Raw genomic sequence first — 21,504 nt, forward strand, 5'->3', positions numbered from 1 at the left:
ATTTTTAAGTGTATTAAGTTAAACATCTTAGGGAGCTCCTTGTTTAATATTATTATTATATTTTTCTCATAATATTGAAGTTTACCTTGCAAATAAACAGTAAAGTGCAGTGTGTGCTTTAATATTCCAGTGGTCCAATAGTCCAAATATTCCAAATTTATCCCAGAAAAGCTATTATATGTTTTTTTCTAAAATTGTATTATGTTCTTATCATTTATTTCCTTGTAATTAATATTTTTATCAGGAAGGTTTTCATGTTATTTATTGCTTCTAATTTACCCATAAACATTTTTCCACAAGCTTAATAGTTTTTAGTGGCTTTTGAAGAAAAATCAAATGTACATTTAGCAAATTAATATTTTGTGATTGCTTTAAGAAATCTCAGTTTGGAATTGTAAACTGTCCTTACTACATCTTTTACATATAGGACCTGTGTGTATGTGCTCGGGCTCATAGCCAAAACCAAACAAGGCTGTGATATTCTAAAATGTCACAGCTGGGATGCTGTAAGGCACAGTCGCAAACATCTGTGGCCAGTGGTTCCCGATGATGTGGAACAGCTCTGTAACGAACTCTCATCTATCCCAAGCACCTTAAGTTTGAACTCAGAGTCAACCAGCTCTAGACATAACAGTGAGAGTGAGTCTGCACCATCAAGTGAGTATCGAGACAGAGTCCTGTAAAGTTAGCCAAAATTAACATTTGTGTTTGTGACATCAAAACGTACATGTATTTGTTCCATTCCTAATTTACCTTTGTATAAGATAATTTGGAAGTAGTAGTAGCTTCTTGGAGAATGCATATCTTTTCTCAACAGAATGTATAGCTTCAACCTACATTGCCCTCTCCCCTTGCTTTCTAAATAGCCTTTGGAAAAATCCTACTTACAGAGTTAAATAATAAGCCACGTGCCAGAAGAACGGGTCTCCTTTTTTGCTCTTCATGTTTGATCTAATAAGTAAATGTTTATTTGCCTGCCTCCTTCACTTACATAGCTTTTTATTCATTTTTCAGATACAGAGATTGTTGGCTCAGGATATATTTGTTAAAAGATATATCCACATGTTCACTTTTGAAAGAAGAGCTAAATTTTAAAATTAAATAGTGAAACCGTTAAAAGATAGAGTATCAAAAATCAATTAAATAAAAAACGGTTTGTGATTTTTAAGCCCTGTGCTAAATGTTAGTAGGTGTATAAAATTTAAAGCAGGTTCTTGTTAAGAAGATAGTACAGCCTTTTTCAAACCATATTTCACCAGCTCTAAGATGCCATGAAGTGTGAGATGCACCAGTATTTTATGTACCAGTAAAAAAGAAGAAAAAAATGCTGCCTATTAAACCTGATTCTAGAGAGAGTCAGTGTGAAACATGTACATCTCAGAATTGGTAGCTTGTGAAATACAGTGCAATATGCAAGTGTATGTAGGGTTTATTCTGCCTTTCAAAATATATTTGAAGTAGTTTATTCAGTAGAAAAGTTAAAAATAGAAATAGAATAAAATCCCATAGATGTCATTAGGCACCTGGGTTAAATCTTTTATTAGAGTTAAGCACTGAATTTAGATGAGTTTCTTAGTACCTATGACTAATGGGAAATAAACATAATTGGTTTAAATATGAATGTAAAATGTTGTGACTTGATTATTTCTAAGTATAATTTGTTTAAGATTGTGAATTTTTAAGATTATAAGATTAATTTCTCCTGCCTATTGTGATTTGAAGAATAAACCACCTGAAATCTGTATCAACTAGGTGAACATTCATGGGCAAGTCTTTTTTTTCTCTCTCTTTAATTTTATTCTGAATAGTTGGAGATTTTGGAAACGCACTGGAATAATGAAGAGAAACTTCATGTAAGCTGTGCCCTGAGCAGTCTCTAGCTTTTCTTTGGAAGTAACAGGAGAACCTCCTGACGACATAGTTTTATATCCTATTCAATTCCGAACTCTGAGTCTCAAGGAAGCTCTTCCCCCACGCCCACAGTACTTTTTAATTGAGTACAATTTTTTGTTATACAGATCTAATGAGGAGAGTGAAATTCTTTTGGGGAGAGATTGTATTGGTTTCCTAGGGCTGTATTACAAAATAATTGTACTCAATTAAAAAATACTGTGTGGCTCAAAACAGAAGTTAATTCTCATTGTCCTGAAGGCTGGAAGTCTGAAATCAAGGTGTCATCAGGGCATGACCTCTCTGAAAGTCTGGGTAGAATCGTTACTGCCTCTTCCTAGCTTCTGGTGATAGCTGGCAAATCTTAGCTTGCAGCTGCCTCACTCCAGTTTCTGTGTTTGTACCTGTCTTCACAGTGTTCCCTCCTTATAAAGACGCCAGTCATACTGGATTGCGGGCCCGCCCTACTCCAGTGACCTCATCTCAGCCAGTGACATCTATAACAGTCCTGTTAAGGAAACTCTTTTTGTGTGGCTCAGCAATTTAACCCTTCATTTTTGACAATGTTTACCTCATACAGCCGTTAAACAGAAATTTCCTGAACTATGTCACGATAGGTACCATGGTTTTGCTCGTCATTTTTATGTGCTATTATTAATCAGTTCTTTGGTCACAGGTATGTTCATAATGGAGGACGACCGGTTTGGCAGCAGCTCCACAAGTACATTTTTCCTCGACATCAGTGAAGATGCAGAGCCAGCCTTTTATGATCGGCCTGGACCTGTAAAGGATAAAAATTCATTCCCTTTCTTTGCTTCTAGCAAACTTGTGAAGAATCGTATCTTAAATTCACTTACTTTGCCTAATAAAAAACATCGTAGCAGCAGTGATCCGAAAGGAGGGAAACTATCATCTGATAATAAGACAAGCAACAGGCGGATCAGAACACTTACGGAGCCCAGTGTTGACTTCAATCACAGTGATGATTTTACACCCATATCCACAGTACAGAAAACATTACAACTAGAAACTTCATTTGTTGGGAATAGGCACATTGAAGACACTGGTAGTACTCCAAGTATTGGAGAGAGTGACTTAAAATTCACCAAAAGTCTTGGTACAGAGAATCATAGAGAAAACACAAGCCGAGAGAGACTAGTTGTGGAAAGCTCAACGAGCTCACATATGAAGATACGTAGCCAAAGTTTTAATACAGACACTACAACAAGTGGCATAAGTTCAATGAGCTCAAGTCCTTCCCGTGAGACAGTAGGTGTAGATGCTACGACTGTGGACACAGACTGTGGAAGTATGAGTACTGTGGTAAGTACTAAAACCGTTAAGACGAGCCACTATTTGACACCGCAGACTAACCATCTCTCTCTCTCCAAGTCAAACTCGGTATCCCTGGTACCTCCGGGTTCTTCTCATACACTCCCCAGAAGAGCACAGTCCCTTAAAGCACCCTCTATCGCTACGATTAAAAGTCTAGCAGATTGTAACTTCAGTTACACAAGTTCTAGAGATGCCTTTGGCTACGCTACACTGAAAAGATTACAGCAGCAAAGAATGCATCCATCTCTATCTCATTCTGAAGCTTTGGCGTCCCCAGCAAAAGATGTGCTGTTTACTGATACCATCACCATGAAGGCCAACAGCTTTGAGTCCAGGTTAACACCAAGCAGGTGAGTATATGTATGTTTAAAAATGAACAGTAATGGTTGCATTTTAACAGACTTAAATGGAAAGCATTAGCTAGGTCTTACATCTACATGAAAGCCTCCGAACTGACCTATTATTGTTTAGTATGGTAGGCTGTAAGCTCCTAGTTACCCGATATGATTTGAAATGGATTCTTGCAGCTGCGAGGGGGGAAAAGAAACTCATTTAGGCCCTGCAAGTAAACATACGTACTTTGCAAGGACAAACAAGTCACAAGCTTTTTTTTATTTATTTCTCGCTTCTGCAAGGATCGATTTTAAAAAGAAGCATGTCGGGGGAATCAGGAGCTTAAGACCTACAATAACAAACAACTTTTTCAGGTAGGTCAATTTAAGGCTCCAAAAGTTGACCTCTTTTTTTAAAATAACTGAAAATTTCAGTGAAATTCTTTTTAGTTTAAATAGCTATTATTATTAAGGAAGAATCTAATGAACATTAAATGAATTACTTTGTCTTCAGGATTCAGCAATACCAATTTGCCTGTGCTCAAGAACAGTTAGGGGATTTCTGTGTCATATCTAAAGATTATAGCAAGCTGGTCACAGTAAACAATTTAGGTATGCAGTGTTAAATTTGATTGTTCCAAAAATTTCTTAATCTGTTTTTGTTGTTTGGCCAAATAGTTCTAAAATTTTTTTTAATTTTAGATTATTCGTTTACATTTATTTAGTATTTGTTAAGTACTGAGAATAGTGCCTGGCATATAGTAGGTATTCAATAAAAGTTAGCTATCATCATCATCAATAATAATTTTTTAATGTAATCCATTTGGCTCTTATATAACCAAAATCTTAATCACATTAAGACGTTATTAAGCTAACACATTTAGTAGATGGGGTTCCTGGTAGCAGATAATTATATCTCTTGTAGAATTTCATAAATTATGCAGTAATGTCTCATTTACCTGGAACACACACTGGCTTTGGCAACCTCATCAATTTAGAACAAAGCCAGACAAACCAACAGCTCACCAGTATAAATCTATGCAGTAAAGTTTATGAATTTTATTCAAAGGAGGTACCTCTGATCTGCCTTCAAAGTTTGTTAATATTTATTCTAATATCCTGGAGGTCCGTTTTTTAGGCCCATAGAAGCAGCAATTAGAAGTTTCTACTGGTAGGCACACTGGAACAGGAAAGGACAGCTGATAAAATTGGTAGCAGAGGAGGAAACTTTAATACTACGAGAATAGTATTAATTTTCAGATAATACTATTTGAAAATTCAAAGACCATGACAGCCTGGTAGCATTCAGCCAGGGTCAGTAAGGAGCATAGCACACCGAAATAAACAGTAAGCGCACCACCATCTTACAGCTCAGCAATAACCACAGCGCTGTTAACTCTGGACCATCTGGTTAGGGATATTGTATCTCATTGAAGCAGGCATTTCTATCCAAGTTGATTTATGCTTTATCCAAGCATAGATAAAAAGTTGTAGTGCTTAAATATTCAGAAGAATAAAGCAGAATGACATTTACCCCAAGTTGCTTGTTCTCTAACCACTCTGGGTTCTTAGGATCTTATTTCCTGTATTCTGTGTTAGAACGGGAGATTTGGAAATTTCCTAGAGTAAAATGCCAAATCATTGGCATTATAAAGAATGAATAGGTGTCTTAATTTCTTGGGAGTGAAAAAAGTAAAAGCAAGAAAAAACAGTCAAGAGAAACAGGCATGAAGTGAAGGCACAACAGAGCTTCCTGTCTATCAAGTCTTCCATTTACTCCTCAGACTGTATTGAGTACTTTGTACCAGGTTCCATGAGGAGAAAATTGTGTTGGTGCTAGTCTTCCTATTTCTGTTCTTTGGTTAGTCCTGAGAAAATGAAAACAATGGATAATAGCTACAAATTTACTTTAAAATAATGGTTTGGAATCCAGGCTGAGAAGATTTTTGTTTGTTAATTTTCTTATAAAATTAGAAGAGTAGGCATACTGATGATACCTGTGGTATAATGCGTAGCATGAATCCAGCCATCTTCAAAACCGTTTCTCACTGAGGGAATGCTTTGGAGCATAGCAGAAAAAACACTGAAGTGTAGGAATCTTTAGTCATGGGTTTTAATCCTGGCACTGAGCGAATGAACTTGGACAGAGTTCTGCACATTATGCTGTAATGTCTCATCTGCCTGGGATTCCACAGCTTTGCAAACCTTAGCAGTCAGAACAAAGCCAGGCAAACCTCTCGGTTGCTCACTGGTGTAAATCTCTGTAGTAAAGTTCATGACTTTTTAAATATCTACACTTCATGTGCCTCCTGTAGTGGAGACTGGACTAGGTCAGAAGTTTGAAGCTTTTAAATGTTGCTTTTTAAGTAGAGAAACCCTTTCTTCACAAAAACATTTCTGTGAAAACCCAATGATATGTGGAAAAGAAAAAATGGAGCTACTCTGGTTGAAGTAGGGATTGAAAAGGCTAGTAATCCAATAATTCCTTCTGCCCACTCCAGTAGACCTTGAGCTTTATGGTGTTAGAGAGATATAACTACAATTTAAAAACCACTGACCTATTTTTTGAAATTATAAGTTTTAATTATGAGTAGTATTTAGTTGGAGATTAGTAGAGATTAAGAGTGGTTTTTGCTACAATTTTATTTATTTCTTACTCAAGGATATGTTTTTCATTTTTTCGAGAGAGAAAGGAAGGGAGCTGGGGGGTAGGGGAACATCGATCAGCTGCCTCCTGTACACGCCCCGACCAGGGATCGAACCTGCAGCCTGAGTATGTGCCCTGACCAGGAATAGAATGTACTGCCCTACAGTGCATGGGACAGTGCTCCCACCAACTAAGCCACACCCGCCATGGCACTATGATAATTTTAATAGCTACTGTTTATGAAGAATTTATTTTATATGCTTTACAAGTAATTCTTTAATACCAGGCTTACATTATTACACTTTAATTGACTTGTGTTTCCAAATACCAGTGTACATATGCTGTGGAACATTGAGTAGTACCTTGTGTATACAAAGCAGATACTTAGTAAAATTTTAGCATTTCTGTTGCACTGAATAATAATCTGTCTGAGAAAGGTGTATTTTCGATCATCAGTAGGCCATACTTGTTTTGGAATCACTGGTAAGGAGTACATTGAGGAAATTTCACTGTTTCATGTAAGACTGTCTTATAATTACAAATGATACCATTTTTGCTACTTTATGTCTCTCTTCTGCAGTACATGAATCTTATGCTGATAAAGCATTGAAGTAATTACCATTCAAAGAATGATAAGAAATTATTCTTATTTTTCATAAAGAACAATACTAAAGAGAGTTATACATGGGGGACCATAGCAGTTGTTTTTGGTAACAGTCAACATTACTGATAACCTTTTGCACATCACTGTATAACAGCTAAATATTTTCAAGTGTTTCCATGTTCTTGGTAAATAAGATGGCCCTATTTAGTACTTAACTAGCTGCTTACCAACTACTTACCTTTTGTGAAAATATGAAAATAATTAAAATTTATTTATGATTAATATTACAAATCAAGAAACTAATGCAAGTGATTTTTATGGTATTATAGGTTCATGAAAGCTTTAAGTTATGCTTCATTAGATAAAGAAGATTTATTAAGTCCTATTAATCAAAATACTCTGCAGCGGTCCTCCTCAGTGAGGTCCATGGTGTCCAGTGCAACGTATGGGAGCTCAGATGACTATATTGGTCTTGCTCTTCCTGTAGACATCAATGATATATTCCAGGTATCCTAAATACTGTTGTTTTCTTGTGAGTTGGTTTCCTGTTGTCTCATGTTCTATAACTGCTTGCTAGAAATTACAGAGTGAATACTAATTTGGAGAAAGTGATTTTTAAGGCAGTTTAAAGAGATTTTATGAAAATTATTTCACCTTTCTCACCTATTACATATTCTTATTTAGTATCTCCAAGTCTCGAGAACAGTCTCCTCCCTTCTGATGCCTTAATTTTAACTCTGCATCTTGTTTGGTTTTCTTATCAGTAAATTCTCTGTAGAAATTTAGTGAATTCTTAGCCTTGCTTTTTAGTCACATTTCACTTGTTCCTTGTTGGCTTTTTTAAAATTGATATACAACTGACACATAACACTGGGTAAGCCTGGGGTGCACAATGCATTACTTGTTTTTTAAACCCTTGATCCTGTTTATCCCGAACAGGACAGCACATGCTGTTCCTGTCATGTAAGGTGGCCCTGATCCCATTAGGTACTTACAGATCCCTATGTGGTAGATAGTACTAAAGAGTACACATGCTCTGAAGTCTAAAGACATTTTGGATAAATTCTAAAACAATTACTTTGATATCCATTTAAATCACCAAGAATAGATAAGGACTTGAAGAGTCTATGTCATTTTGTCAGGTTTTGGTAATTTAAGCTTCTTCAGTAAACTGTTTTTGTAGGTTCATGTGCTGTAGTAATTCCATTTCATTTGATTTTGCTGCTGTTCATAAAGTGGGTTTCTTCTTATAGCAGAACTTATCATGGTTTGTGTCTTTTAGGTAAAGGATATTCCTTATTTTCAGACTAAAAACATACCTCCACATGATGATCGAGGTGCGAGAGTGTTTGCTCATGAAGCAGGAGGTAATTCATGGTTTTGTTCTCGAGACTTTCCTTATATTAAAAAGAAAAACAATTTTTAAAGAAAATTTAAAAGAATGTTATTTTTGGTAAGATGACACTACAAATTCAGGTATACTTACTTTTGGATCATTTATAGCAAAATAATTGTTTGAGTCCATTTAAAATTAAAACACAATTTTTTGTGTGAGAGGGACTTAAAGTGTTTTTCCACCTAAGTACCCAGCCCCTAAAGTGACAAAAACTAGATCAGTTATTTCTGTTTTAAAAAATAATACATGAAAAATGTGTAACACTAGTCCTCATATGTCTACGAAATAGCCATTTGGGTGAAGGAGAGAGATGAAAATGTACCTGCACATTACATGATCTCTTGTTGTGGCCTGTAATGTTTTAATGAGCATGTGCATATTGGCCACAGGGTTAAAGCCTTATCATCTTGGTCATTGTTTTAAAGAAGGACCTCTCTGGACTCAGAATTATTACTTCTCTATGAAAATATTGAGGATAAGTGAAACGATGCCTTAATTGTACAATCTCAGTTTCCATTTTGTATCTAATAGGAACATATCTGTTGACTTTATATTATTTTCCTAATTAAAGCAAATTATTCTTTTCCCAGTTAAGGTTAGATTTTGAGTGATGAAAAGAGCTCTGGTTTTCTCCCTAGCTTCCCTCCTTTAAAATTCCATGTAGGTTAGTGTACCCTGAAAGAAATGCCATGGGTATGTCCTTATCAGACTGTGTGTTATGTTTACTTTTGTACAGGTGTTCCATCTGGAACTGGAGGTCTTGTGAAAAACTCCTTTCACTTGCTACGGCAGCAAATGAGTCTTACGGAAATAATGAACTCAATCCATTCAGATGCTTCTCTGTTTTTAGAGAGTACAGAAGACACTGGCCTACAGGAGCATACAGACGATAACTGCCTGTACTGTGTCTGTATCGAAATTCTGGGTTTTCAGCCCAGTAACCAATTGAGTGCAATATGTAGTCACTCAGGTGGGTGATTATGTAGATGAATCCACCTGTATTTGAATCTGCTTCAGTCACAGGTTGTCCCTCAGCCCTATCCAACATCCCTCATATGCCATTCTCACGCTTGGCTCAGTCACTCAGCATCTCCCTTCTGGAGTAGTGTTTCTGTCTCCATTTGTGGCCCCTTCTAGTTTTCTTTTATACTGTTGCCTGGGATTAATCTCTTGAAAGTTCTTTACTATCTGTTCATGCCTGGCATGCAAGGCTCTGTTTGTGGTCTGTCTGGTGTCTTTTTCACCATTCTCTCTCACAGTTGACATACCCTTACTGACTGGAAGGTTTTGAACAAGTTTTGCTCTTTTTCATCATTCTAGGCATAAAAGATGTCTTTTCCCTGCTGTTCTTCCCGCCCCCGCCCCTTCTCACACACATGCAAATAAAATCTTATGTATACATATCTTGAGACTTTAACAAATTTCATTATTTGAGTAGTCTGAATTTACTTTGAAAATCATCATGGAAAATAATTGTTGAGAACTGAACAGAAACTAAAAGGAATCGTCTATGGTATATAGTGCAAACATAGGCATTAAGCCATTACCACCATACTTTAATTGAAATAACTGATTTTTTTCTTCAGACCTTCAAGACATTCCATATTCTGATTGGTGTGAGCAGACTCTCCATAATCCCTTAGAAGTGGTTCCCTCTAAATTCTCGGGGATTTCTGGATGTAGTGATGGCGTGTCTCAAGAAGGCTCAGCCAGCAGCACCAAAAGCACAGAATTGCTCCTGGGTAAGTTTTCACATTCAGATCCTGGCATTGTTATAAAATTAAGTTTGTTGTTCATAAATAATGTTAATTAAAGTTGTCTGAGAACTAGGACATCCATTTCAGTGAGACCTGTTTAGCCAACTATTACACTTACTTATATCAGCACCTATATGAACCCTCTTAGCTGCCTGCTTTTGTTAGAATTTTGTTCTCAAATGATCAGCAGAGCATGTGCAGTTGATTTCAGTTTTAAATCTTTAGGTAAAGTTTAACAACAAATTCCATGACTTATAATCATTTTCTATTGTGATATAGATAAAATATTTTAATCTTCTTTTCAGGTGTTAAAACAATTCCAGATGATACACCAATGTGCCGTATACTCCTTCGCAAAGAAGTTCTAAGATTAGTCATTAATTTGAGTAGTTCAGTTTCAACTAAATGTCATGAAACTGGGCTTTTAACGTAAGTTAATACTAAGCATGAGTATTCTTTGTTCTGCTTTTTATGGTGAAAAAGATGCTTGAAATATTTCAGAAGGTAGACTGATTAGCTTGCATCAGTAGTCCTTAGCATGGTATGTCTGTATGAGGTTAGATTTTCTTCATATACTCCAATAACATGTGGTAACGGAGTAAATGCAGAAGCAGGTATATGAATCCAGCTGTCTTCTGTTAAGCCAGACTTTAAAGAAATCTGTAAAAGTATAAAATAGTACTATTTTTTTTTTTAGTTTTGGAAAGTCTATTTTTTTATTAAAATATATGTATTTATGTTAACATGTAATGGGTTTACTTTTTTAATGAATTAATATTTTGGAATTTTTTCTATTTTAATTTCTAATATGGTAATTATTTTTGTCTATAACCCCCCAAAACATAAACTTTTGGGGGTTTTTGATAATTTTTAAGAAACGGAATCCTGAGCCCAAAATGTTTGAGAAAAGCTGGCCTACATAAAAGCAAGTGATATTTTCTTAGATTAATTTCCCCTTATTTTTCCTTCTTTTTCTTAATAAAATTTGCATAAATTTTATTGTTTTTCTGAATCACAGCAATATGATAAAAGGAAATTCAGGCTGTATACTCAACATTTTTGGCTTGTACTATTTAAAGCAGTGGTCCTCAAAGGAAAAAAACCTCAGGGTCTCCTGTGAGGCTTAAAAACAATAGTAGCACAGATGCCAGGGTCTCACTGAAGAGCTGGCCAGCACTCTAGGAGTTGTGGGTCCTGACCCATGTACTGTCCTGCCCACCCCACCACTGACTCTGAGGCGCTGTCCTAGCTAAAGCCACTGTTTAAAGGTTGAAAGATACAAAGAGATAGCACAGTCAAGGGTATCAATAACTTCAGTCTAACTTAAAAAACTGATTTCTATTTTAAAACTTAATTTTGAAAGTATGTGAGTCATCCTAGACTGAAAAAGAATAGTTCTAACTTTCCAAAAAACATTTGGGTTTTGATTATTTTAAAAGAGAACTCAAAATGTAAGTTATCTAATTTAAGTGTGAGGAAGGAATATTTAGTGTTTTATATTCGTATGCTATCACTGCAGATGGGCCATCTAATTGGTATCTGGAGACACAATGTTTAAAAAGTGATACTCTGGAGGAACAGTAGTTGTTATAGTTTTCATCTGAACAGTCTTTGCCTTTCGTTGTAGGATTAAGGAGAAGTATCCGCAGACGTTTGACGACATCTGCCTTTACTCAGAGGTTTCCCATTTGCTGGCACACTGCACGTTTAGACTTCCGTGTCGGAGGTTCATACAAGAATTATTTCAAGATGTACAGTTTATACAAGTAAGTAGGATTTGTATTTCTGAAGTTTATCTTTCAGAAAGTCTATGTTTGAGTTAAAACAGATAATATCGCTGATATACTAGAAAGTCACTAAACTGGACCACTTCTTTCCTAGATGCATGAAGAAGCAGAGGCTGTGTTGGCAGTACCACCAAAGCAGCCTGTAGTTGATCCATCGGCTGAGTCCTGACCTCGTATTTATGATGTATATAGGTGGATACTATTTACATACTCACAGTGTGCAGCTCGTAAAGGCCTCTGAAAATGCCACAGACTGGGCAGCAGGGGCAGGAGCATCCTCTGTGCACTGTGCTAGCAGTTTGGGCGCACAGACGGGAACTGCCGACTCCCCAACCTAACATCTTCCTCTCTCCCCGCGAGCCCCTTTCGGGGTTCATTGTTCATTAGCACAGTTTTAAAGGTTTTAGTTACCATCATATGCAAGAGCCAAGCACTGAAGACCTACATCGGTTTTCTATTTTTTTCATTTTAAGTGCGTAATAACAGTGGAACAATAATAGGATATGCAGAGGCACCCTTCACACAGTTAAATAAAAGGATGGCTTGTTTGTTAACTAATTCATGGACACCAGGCATCAGTGTCACTGAGGCTGCATCCTGTCACCACAGTGGGCTGTGCTTTTCCTAATGTTTGTAACACTACTTCAGAGCTTTGTGACCTCAAAGCAAAAGAAGAGCCTCAATGACTGGGACTTATAAGTTATTTTTATGTTATTAGACTTGCATAAAGTTTCCTATTTGTTTCCCTTCCTTCAGTTTTGTTGCAATGTGTTGTTATTAGAGGCTATTTGAACAGATTAAGGTTTTTCACTACAGTTCCTGATTAAAACCAGAAAACCATTTTACAGTTCAGCTGTTTCCCACTTACAGAATGCTCCCAGTTACAGAATGCGCGTAGATGCTCAGTGGACTGCTGGTCTCATCCACTTCCATATCACCGTTTGTTTAAACAGGAACTTGAATAAGCACTAGGAATTTAGACCTACAGCAAAAGAAAGCATTAAGTGATACTTTAAGGAAAGAAAAGTTAAGTTTGCCTGCAGTTTACTACACATTCCATGGGAAAAGAAGAGCCATATTTTCTTTTAAAAAATTATTAATGACACTGTTATTAGGATTAAAAATTGTAGTGAAAAGCCTTAAGTACCAAATTTTAAAGCAGCAGTAATTTAATTTTGATATCAGTGTTCTTGTTTTGCACAAACTAAATGCAGTGATAGGTTAGTTTATGAGTACAGTAATTGCCTATATCACATTTGTGAAATTAAGTTGATAAGGGTAAAGTTTTGTTTATTTGTATGTTTAATTTGTATATGTCTAACAGGAATTAACATATATGCAAATTTGTATATAAAAAATAGCATGGCCATCACCATTAGAATGCTTGTAAATGAAAGGATTATCTTTTTTGAGGTCTATATATAAACAAAAAATTCCAGCTGGACTGATTAGGACCCTTTTTTAATTCATTTGTGTATACCATTTTTACAGTCACACATCAGCTCTGACATAGTCATAATACATTGATTAATACTTTCCCATATTACAGATCCTTTTTATAATGGGCTTGTGCTCCGAGATCTCTGTAAAGAACCCTGTAAACTAGAAAACATAACGCACAGAGATACTTTTATTTTTAATTTACTGGCACTGAAAGTTCCAGTTGGGGTGGAGCATTTCATCTCACTTTATAACACCTCTGCACTTCAGCGAACTGTTCTCATGTGCACTGTGTAGCAACTTACACATCTAACAGCAGACAAGGGCTGAACTGCTACTTTGGGTAAAAGTGGCTCTTCAGACTTTCTCTCAAATCCAATTGAAGATAAAACACACTTTTTTACACTTTAACTTATCCGGAACCCAAGTGTTTATTTAAATTTTGAGTTTTAAGAGAGTAGCCTGTCACCTTGGTCTTTGGTCTTGGATGATTAAACTGCCTTCTAGAGAACCAGATGTCAGAGATACTAGACCAGACAGTGCTTAAAAACTCCGCGGGACATAATAGATTAACATAGTAGACATTCATTTTAAACACTACCTCAGTTAATGTTAACGTAGAGCATAAAATCTGTGGTTTAATCCCTCAGAAGGTAACAGTAATTCTTTTTTGTCATACATGCATCATCCCCACCCCTAAACCCCACCTCACTTGTTCACCCTGAAATGAAGTCTTCATTGGTGTTAATCTGAACAGTTTTTTTGACAGTTACTTTGAAAGACTTGTGTGTGTATACATCATATTTACCTTTAGCACTTAGTTTGGGGAGACACTCAGAGCTTTGTGGTTATCAGTAACTTAAGGGAAAAAATGTACTTAAATGTATAGTACTACATGGTTTATCCATGTTTCACTGACAGGTCTAATATGTTCTCTTTGAGTACTAGTTTGTATAAAAGTAGACGTTGATGAAAAATGCTCACGATGCAGTGCCAAGTGATTAACTTAGGTGTTTAAAAATATTAAATTATAGCAGAACAGGTTAGGAATGGCGTCAGTGGTAACAAATAATTGAAAAATCATCTATAAATAATAGATATTACCAGACTATAAAATCCCAAAATAATGTCAATATTATAGTTTTTCAAGATTTTAGAATTAATCTTAGTCCATATAAATTTGTACTGTTGGTAATTATTGATAATTTCGAGGAATTTGGACAGTTATGCTGGTTGTAAACTGTGAATTTTTAATTGTAAAGTAAATTGTTATTTCTAATTGAAATTTTTTTCAAGAACAGATCTCAGTTTCACATACTAAATAAATACTAATAAATAAGGAAATTAGAAATTAGCATTTGTAATTAAATATGATCTAAAATTTCTTAACACTTTTATTTCCTGTTTATGCTTAGGTAGATTTGAGGGGGAAAGTTTCTTCTCCCTAATAAAAAATTTTTTAATCAAGATTGGTAGCATATGGACATCCTATAGGACAGTGACATTAAAAAAGGCTCATTGCAGGTGGGTATATACATTGCTGCACTAGTTACTCTAATATGTGTGCAAGTCCTTTTAAAATGGTGGCTTTAATAGTTTTCATCTCTTACCCAGAGCTTGAAACAGTTAAAGCTGAGTTTTTCTGGGCATATTACAATGGCAAAGTGCTCAACGGAGAGGTGTCAGTGCTTATTTAGATTTGTCAACTGCTATTTATATACAGATTTTCATTCCATTCAGAGGATGCCTTTTATCCCACATTAAGCACAGACAATTAAGCAATAAAAACCAAATTGTCATCCAAATTATAACTGCAATTATTTTTGCATGGTAAGAGTGAGGTGCTAATTTTGTGTGAGATGAGCTTTGTAAACTACTTGGGAAAGGTCCCTTGGAAGTAAGGTTTTTACCTTTGTCCTATGCTTCCAGGTGTGTCTCACATTCACAATCCATTAAAACATGGGGAAAAAGAAAAGGTAGATTTAATTGCCAGAGTTTCCTGAGAAGAGCTGTTGGAATAAAAGAGCATTTCACATTTTCTAAAATGTAAGTTGGAAAAGGTCTCCCTTGTCTGCCATTCAGGAAATACATTGTACCAGTTTCATGTCAAGTACTACTTCAGCGAGAATTTTATTAGGAAAGCTTGCCAAGGAAACCGATGGCAATGCTTGTCAAGCGACGCTGAAATCTGCGGTCTTTCTAGGAGCACTCTTTTTCCTTTAGTTTCAGGTTCCCAGGGTATTTTTCATTCGTAGTCGGTTTATGTGACTCGCTCAGAATGTGGATTTTCCCCCTTTGAGTATTTTTGTAATGTAGGTGGATAGCTATGCCACAGCATGCATAAATTGCACATTTTGTTTGACTTTATAAAATATTTAATTTGAAAAATATAATTTATGCCAAAAAAGTATACCTTGTAATTTTGCCACTAAAAAGGTTGATTTAGCACAAAATGCAAAAGGAGCAGAGGGGAGAGGGGAGATAAAAAATTTTTCATAGATAATAGTTGAAAAATGTTCCATTACTGGCTTGTCAGAAATCCTGACGCTGCATTGTAAAACAAATGGTGTAAATTAGTTTTGAGAAGTGGTAAGGGATTGTGAAAAAAAATCTCAGATTAATGCTCCCTGACCACATGATCTTTTTTTTTTTTTTAGTAATACGCTGCTACATATTTGGAGGTTCTGGTGTTTGTAGGTCACTGAACAGACATTGAAATATGATCTATATTGTATAACTGTAACATAGAAAGAAAAAGTATTTATATATTTTCCGTAAGAATATTTCATTGAGTTATGTATAATTTAAACAAGGTTTGTCCCCAAATGGTTTTTCTCACCTTTTTTTTTTTTTGTGGTTTTCTTGTTTTTGTATAATGTGTACAGTTTATGTCAAGGGCATTAAAAGCCTCCTGAAGCATAACCTTATCAAAGGGATACATTCTTAATAAAATGTACTTAAAATTCTTAAACTTGTGTTGTTCTGTTTGAAATTTTAAAACTGTTGATTTGAATATATGCCAATGAGGCTGATATATATGCTTCCCAGTAAAAGTGACTTTTAGGCAACACAGATAATCTAGTTCAGTGACACATTTGTGGCTTCTTCGAAATGTTTTAAAATAGCTATTTACACTTTCTTAAACATTCTTCATAATCCGGTCAAACATATCCTCACAGTTTTAACCTCAAATCATTATCAAGGGTTTGGAAAAATGGATGCATCTTTAGACAGAACAGTCCTGAGTTTTTTGAGGATGATGGTATTTCATCACTTCTGTGGAAGGTACTTGATTTCTCACTCAGAAACTGGCCTGGTCAGATAGGGTAATGTACAGCCCCCTAGTGGCAAAAGAGTATATCACAAGGGAGATTACCAAGCCTGGAGAGGAAGATTCAGTGTCAAAGCTGGGGTCTATTATAGCTGTTCAATGTGGTAAAATGTATGTCTCACTTTTAGAAATAGGTTTATTTTGATCTTTAAGCACATTTCTGTTTATCATTTTTTCATTGCCTTTCACTGTATATGTCGTTCAACAAAAGCAATAGGCCCCCAAATACAAAAAGTAGAGTTAATCATCCTACAACTGATCTTTGAAAAACATGATAATACAGCTGAACGTCAGAAAATGTTTCACTTTTAAAAACTATTTGATATATAAAAATACTCAAAAAAAAGTACTGTCTTAGTCCATTCGGGCTACTGTAACAAAATACCACAGACTGGGGAGCTAATAAACAACAGAAATTTATTTCTCACAGCCGCGTTGGCTGAAGTCTGAGGCCAGACGTCCAGCATGCTCAGGTGAGGCCGTCTTCCGAGGCCCAGACTTCATGTCCTCATGTGGCGGGAGGGCCTAGGGAGCTTCGTGTGGCCTTGCACAAGAGCATGAATCCGACTCGTGGAGGCTCCAACCTCATGACCTATTCACCTCCAAAGCCCCACCTACCAGTACCACCATCTTTGGGGGTTAGAATTTCATACAAATTTGGCGGGGCATGGGCACAATCATTCAGACTATACCAACTACTTTTGTATTGATCTCCAAAAAAGAAATCAAAATGTACTTAAAGATTGTTTCTTTGAGGCTTATCATAGAAGACAGATGACTACATTTGCCTAGTCCTTTGAACATACTGCTAGTTACTGTGTTGTAAATAACTGCTAATTCTGAAGGCTTTTTATCTTGTTTTCTCTCAGGGGTTTTTAAAGTTCTCTATGCAAAATATTTAATGTTTTGTAAATTTGGGGGGATGAGAGCCAGCTTGTCTTTCTGCAGAGCTCTTAGAATAAGTAGATGGTGTCTAATTCAACTTGATTTTCTTAATAAGCACACATTCCGCTAGAGCGTCAGTTTCGCTTGGATTGCTAGGAGTCGGGTGTTAGAATGTCCGTGGACACTCCCAGCAGGTTTGTGGCTGCTGTGCAACTAGGCCCCTACCCCAGCCTGAGCCATCGTGGTACCCGCCTGCGCCCGAGGACCAGTCTCCATGCCGATGCGGTATGTATAGGTCATTAATGTCAGCTCTCCCCACCATCAAAATGTCCTGATATCTCTCAGGGTAATTATTACTAAGTTGGGTTTAAGTGCAATTTTATAAAGGTGTTATGGTTATGTTAGAAAAAGTACAGCCCATTTAGAGAGAAAAATATTTACAGATGAAATCAAATGATTTGCTTCAAAATAGTATCCGGAGTGAAAGTGGGTAAGTCTATGGATGGCTGAAATAGCCGTGGGTCAGTGGTTCTTGGGGCTGATGATTTTACGTAGGGGTTTATTAAACTATTTTACTTTTTTTTTTTATTGTTGGCAGTATTACAGATGTCCCCCAATTTTCCCCCCTTAGCCCCCCCTCCTCCCAGCCCCTGCCCCACCCCAGGCCTTCAACACACTATTGTCTGTGTTCGTTGGCTTTGCGTGTGTGTGTGTGTGTGTGTGTATGTGTGTGTGTTCTTCAGTTAATCTCTTCCCCTCTCCCCCTCCCCCCAGATATGTCAGTCTGTTCCATGCATCCATGCCTCTGGACCTGTTTTGTCAGCTTATTATGCTCATTAGATTCCACAAATAAGTGAGATCATGTGATATTTGTCTTTCTCTGACTGGCTTAAATTTCAGCATAATACTCTCCAGGTCCATCCATGCTGTCCCGAAGGGTAAGAGATCCCTTTTTTTATAGCTGTATAGTATTCCATGGTGTAAATGTGCCACAGCTTTTTTATGCACTCATCTACCAGCAGGCACTTGGGCTGTTTCCAGATCTTAGCTATTGTAAATTGCACTGCTATGAACATCGGGGTGCATATATTCTTTCTGATTGGTGTTTGAGGATTCTTAGGATATATTCCCAGAAGTGGGGTCACTGGATTGAATGGCAGTTCCGTATTTAATTTTAGGCTAGTCAAGTGAAGCAATGAGAAACTATTTTATGTCTGTTTGAAATTCTCCATTAGTTTTTTAAATCCTACTAATTCTGACACATGAATACAAATTTCAGAGTTTTTGAGTAACACTTCTTAAAGCAATGGTGTTAAGCATATAGTATTGACACTTAAGGTTTTAAATACTGATTTATTTGGTGGTTATGAACATGGGAGAGGAATGTTTGTAACCAAAACTATAGTTACAGCAATACTGTAAGCACACAGTTATTAGTCCAGCATTTCCTGCTGTGTGTTTTTGTATTTCAGAAAGATGTCTTCGTTTGCGTAGGCCAATGAGTCTCAGAGTTGAGTGTGCATCTGAATGACTGCCTGGTGGATAGATAGATGCAAGGCCTCATGCCAGAGATCCTGATCTGGAGGCTTAGAGTGGCACCCAGGCATTTACATAAGCTCGTGTGGTGATTTATCTGCTATACTAATTGCTTCATTTCATTGAGGTCAAGAAAACACAAAATAATGCAGTGGTGAAATATTTTAATGAAGGCTTGTGGCAACAAAAACAACTTCAAGATCTTGTACATTATTTTTTTTAAAAACTCTATATGAAAGATACTGTTTACAAATCTGTCATTGACATTTCTGTGGACGTTTATAATTGCATCGTGACCAAGGAACACAAGAGGGTAAATGATGACAATACTGGACCCAGAGTCTCCTCGAAGCTACTATACTAATCGAGATACTTGTTTGTACTGTGTTAGGACTTTGTAACCAATTTTCCTAGCAGAAGGCTGAGATACACGTGAGGACAGTGTTGAAAGCCTGGCGTCTGAGTACATCCAGGCCAGCTGACAGCCACCTCACTGTGAGACGTGGTCCTTGCCTCCCTCTCTGTGGAGTTAACGGCCCGTGCAGGGCGTTGGGTACCAGAGGCACAGGCAGTGCCAGGTCCACCGCAGCAGACAACCGTGCGTGTGCTTGTCTAGAAACGTGACCCGTGAGCATTATGGTTGACAGGCAGAAGGAAGGGAAAGGAGCTAATATAGTGAACATCTGCTGTGCAGTGCAAGACAGAGCTGCTGCTGAGCCAAAACCGAATTTCCCCACTCCAGATAGCTTCTATAGTTATGCTTCTAGTAATTATTGTTGTCAAACATGTGGTTTCATTCATTTATTAGGGTAGCATAACAGGAATATAAATGAGTGAGGGTGTTATGGCCCAGACACCCTACTGTAGAGTCCAAAGGATGCTAAATGAAAACAGGTCACATATATTTCAGTTCTTGAAAACAAATAGGAACCATAAAATGTGAACATAATTACTCAGTGATTTGCTTTCCTTTTTCTGTTTGAGGTAGTCATCAAGAATTACGGTGGAAGACTGGTGCCTACTAAGTGGGAGTGCTGTTATCTTGACCCTAAGGACTTCCTCGCCAGTCCCTCTCTAACCATGGTAAGCAAGAGAGAAGGTCAATTGTGGGGACTTATTGATCCAGTCACGTCTTACCTATTAGACAAGGTCTGTGCGCCCAGGAGAGTTCATTTTACTGCACCAATGAATTACCAATTCTTATCATGGCAAGACAAGTCTAAACCCTGTTTCGGGCTCAAACATCTGTGACATTTTTATTAAATACATCCAGAATAAATTAACACTGACAAGTTATGCTCTAGTAACGAGTCTTCTGTGGCCTTTTAAATCGAAACCCCCAATCTAGTTTCTTCACCCTTAAATAGTAAACATAGGGGTAAAATTAATGGAAATACTTTCTCGCTGAACTTCTCAGGGCCATGGCCACCGCGTCCAGGACTGATGGACGGATCTACTCCTACGCCAGGTGCCGGGGCTGTTCCAAAGGCGAGCCTGCTCCACTACCGTGTGTCTACAGCAAGCCTGCTGCGAGGAAGGCTGGTAAGGTTCATAGCGTCTGCACTTGGAAACCTAGCACGATGGCTGTGGTCTTGCATAAATCAGACCTGCCAGCAGTGACAGCTCGCTGGGATGAAACACAGGGGTCTGGCAGTGGAGTGGGGCTGGCCATGCTTCCCTTGGTGTCTCGGTAGCGTAAAGGTATGAAATGGGAGTGTGATTAGCGGCAGTGTTCGCCCTGATCTAAAAGGGTAACTGAGAGATTGCTATTCTCATCCGAGGAAGGGGAGGCAACACCCAGGGGTATGGCCATTTGCATTCTATACTCGGAACGGGGTGCTGGCTTGGGGGAGTTCATTGGGAGACTCTCCTTGTCTCCAGTCATGGGTGAAGCCAACTGCGACACGTAATTCAAAGTAGTCTCTCCGGCTGGGATCTCCCCCGGGGAGTTCATGTAGTTTAGTTTTAGTGACTTCAGTAAGTTTCCAGGTGAAGTCAGCAGTCCCAGCTGCCCTGGTGGGGCATTGTGGGGTGCTGGGATGTGGCCACAGGCACCCGAGTCAGGAGCCGCCTGGTTGTAGGTCAGGTTCTCGAAACAGATGCAGGGGCCCGTGCCCTCCGTGGGGAGGAGGTAAATGTAGTCGGGCTTCGTAGCTGCGGTTTCCGTGAGCGACTTCCGAGCGCCCGGGAACTGGATCCTGCTCCCCTCGGGCTTGTTGACAACCTCGATGGCATCGGGAACACAGTGGTAGACATTCATTATTGCCAGGCGAGGGTTCTCCTGGACCGGAGACAAAAACAGGCAAATATGACGTGTGTGTGTGTGTCAAGGACATGGAAGGCGCATAGAGCTTCGTTTTTCTTGTTTCCTCCTGGTCAAGTGTGAACGGGAGGTTATCGGGGTTTCCCCGGATGGGAGAAACTGAAGTTCACCCCCATTTCATGGCCATGGGGGAGAGGCAGCCTTGTTCGCTCTGCTGTGTCCCTCTGGGAGGTCCTCGGAGGTGTGACTATTACAGCCCCCCGCCGCCAGAATTTAACAGGTATAGTGTTTCCACCCAGTT

The 21,504-nt window shown here is 37.8% G+C and overlaps 2 protein-coding genes across 6 annotated transcripts in view; one reads left to right on the forward strand and one right to left on the reverse strand.

Moving 5' to 3' along the window:
* The window catches only part of RICTOR (RPTOR independent companion of MTOR complex 2), an 88,949-nt gene extending 72,790 nt beyond the window's left edge, over positions 1 to 16,159 (forward strand). For 3 of the 5 annotated variants that reach the window (XM_087815288.1, XM_087815289.1, XM_087815291.1), the window contains 10 exons: positions 428 to 657; positions 2,567 to 3,575; positions 3,861 to 3,932; positions 7,138 to 7,315; positions 8,091 to 8,175; positions 8,941 to 9,174; positions 9,791 to 9,946; positions 10,267 to 10,390; positions 11,589 to 11,727; positions 11,843 to 16,159. In XM_087815288.1, the coding sequence (XP_087671414.1) occupies positions 428 to 657; positions 2,567 to 3,575; positions 3,861 to 3,932; positions 7,138 to 7,315; positions 8,091 to 8,175; positions 8,941 to 9,174; positions 9,791 to 9,946; positions 10,267 to 10,390; positions 11,589 to 11,727; positions 11,843 to 11,917 (2,302 nt within the window). In that variant the 3' untranslated portion in view covers positions 11,918 to 16,159. The remainder of the gene's footprint in view (positions 1 to 427; positions 658 to 2,566; positions 3,576 to 3,860; positions 3,933 to 7,137; positions 7,316 to 8,090; positions 8,176 to 8,940; positions 9,175 to 9,790; positions 9,947 to 10,266; positions 10,391 to 11,588; positions 11,728 to 11,842) is intronic. The other 2 variants (XM_087815290.1, XM_087815292.1) reach the window with 1 other exon arrangement.
* Positions 16,160 to 19,193: 3,034 nt separating this feature from the next.
* OSMR (oncostatin M receptor) overlaps positions 19,194 to 21,504 on the reverse strand; it is a 39,138-nt gene continuing 36,827 nt past the window's right edge. The window contains exon 18 of the mRNA XM_016223928.2: positions 19,194 to 21,221. Coding sequence (XP_016079414.2) covers positions 20,661 to 21,221 — 561 coding nt within the window. The 3' untranslated portion in view covers positions 19,194 to 20,660. The remainder of the gene's footprint in view (positions 21,222 to 21,504) is intronic.

Source organism: Miniopterus natalensis, chromosome 3 (assembly GCF_054644295.1).
Source record: "Miniopterus natalensis isolate mMinNat1 chromosome 3, mMinNat1.hap1, whole genome shotgun sequence".
In the NCBI taxonomy this organism is placed as follows: Eukaryota; Metazoa; Chordata; class Mammalia; order Chiroptera; family Miniopteridae; genus Miniopterus; species Miniopterus natalensis.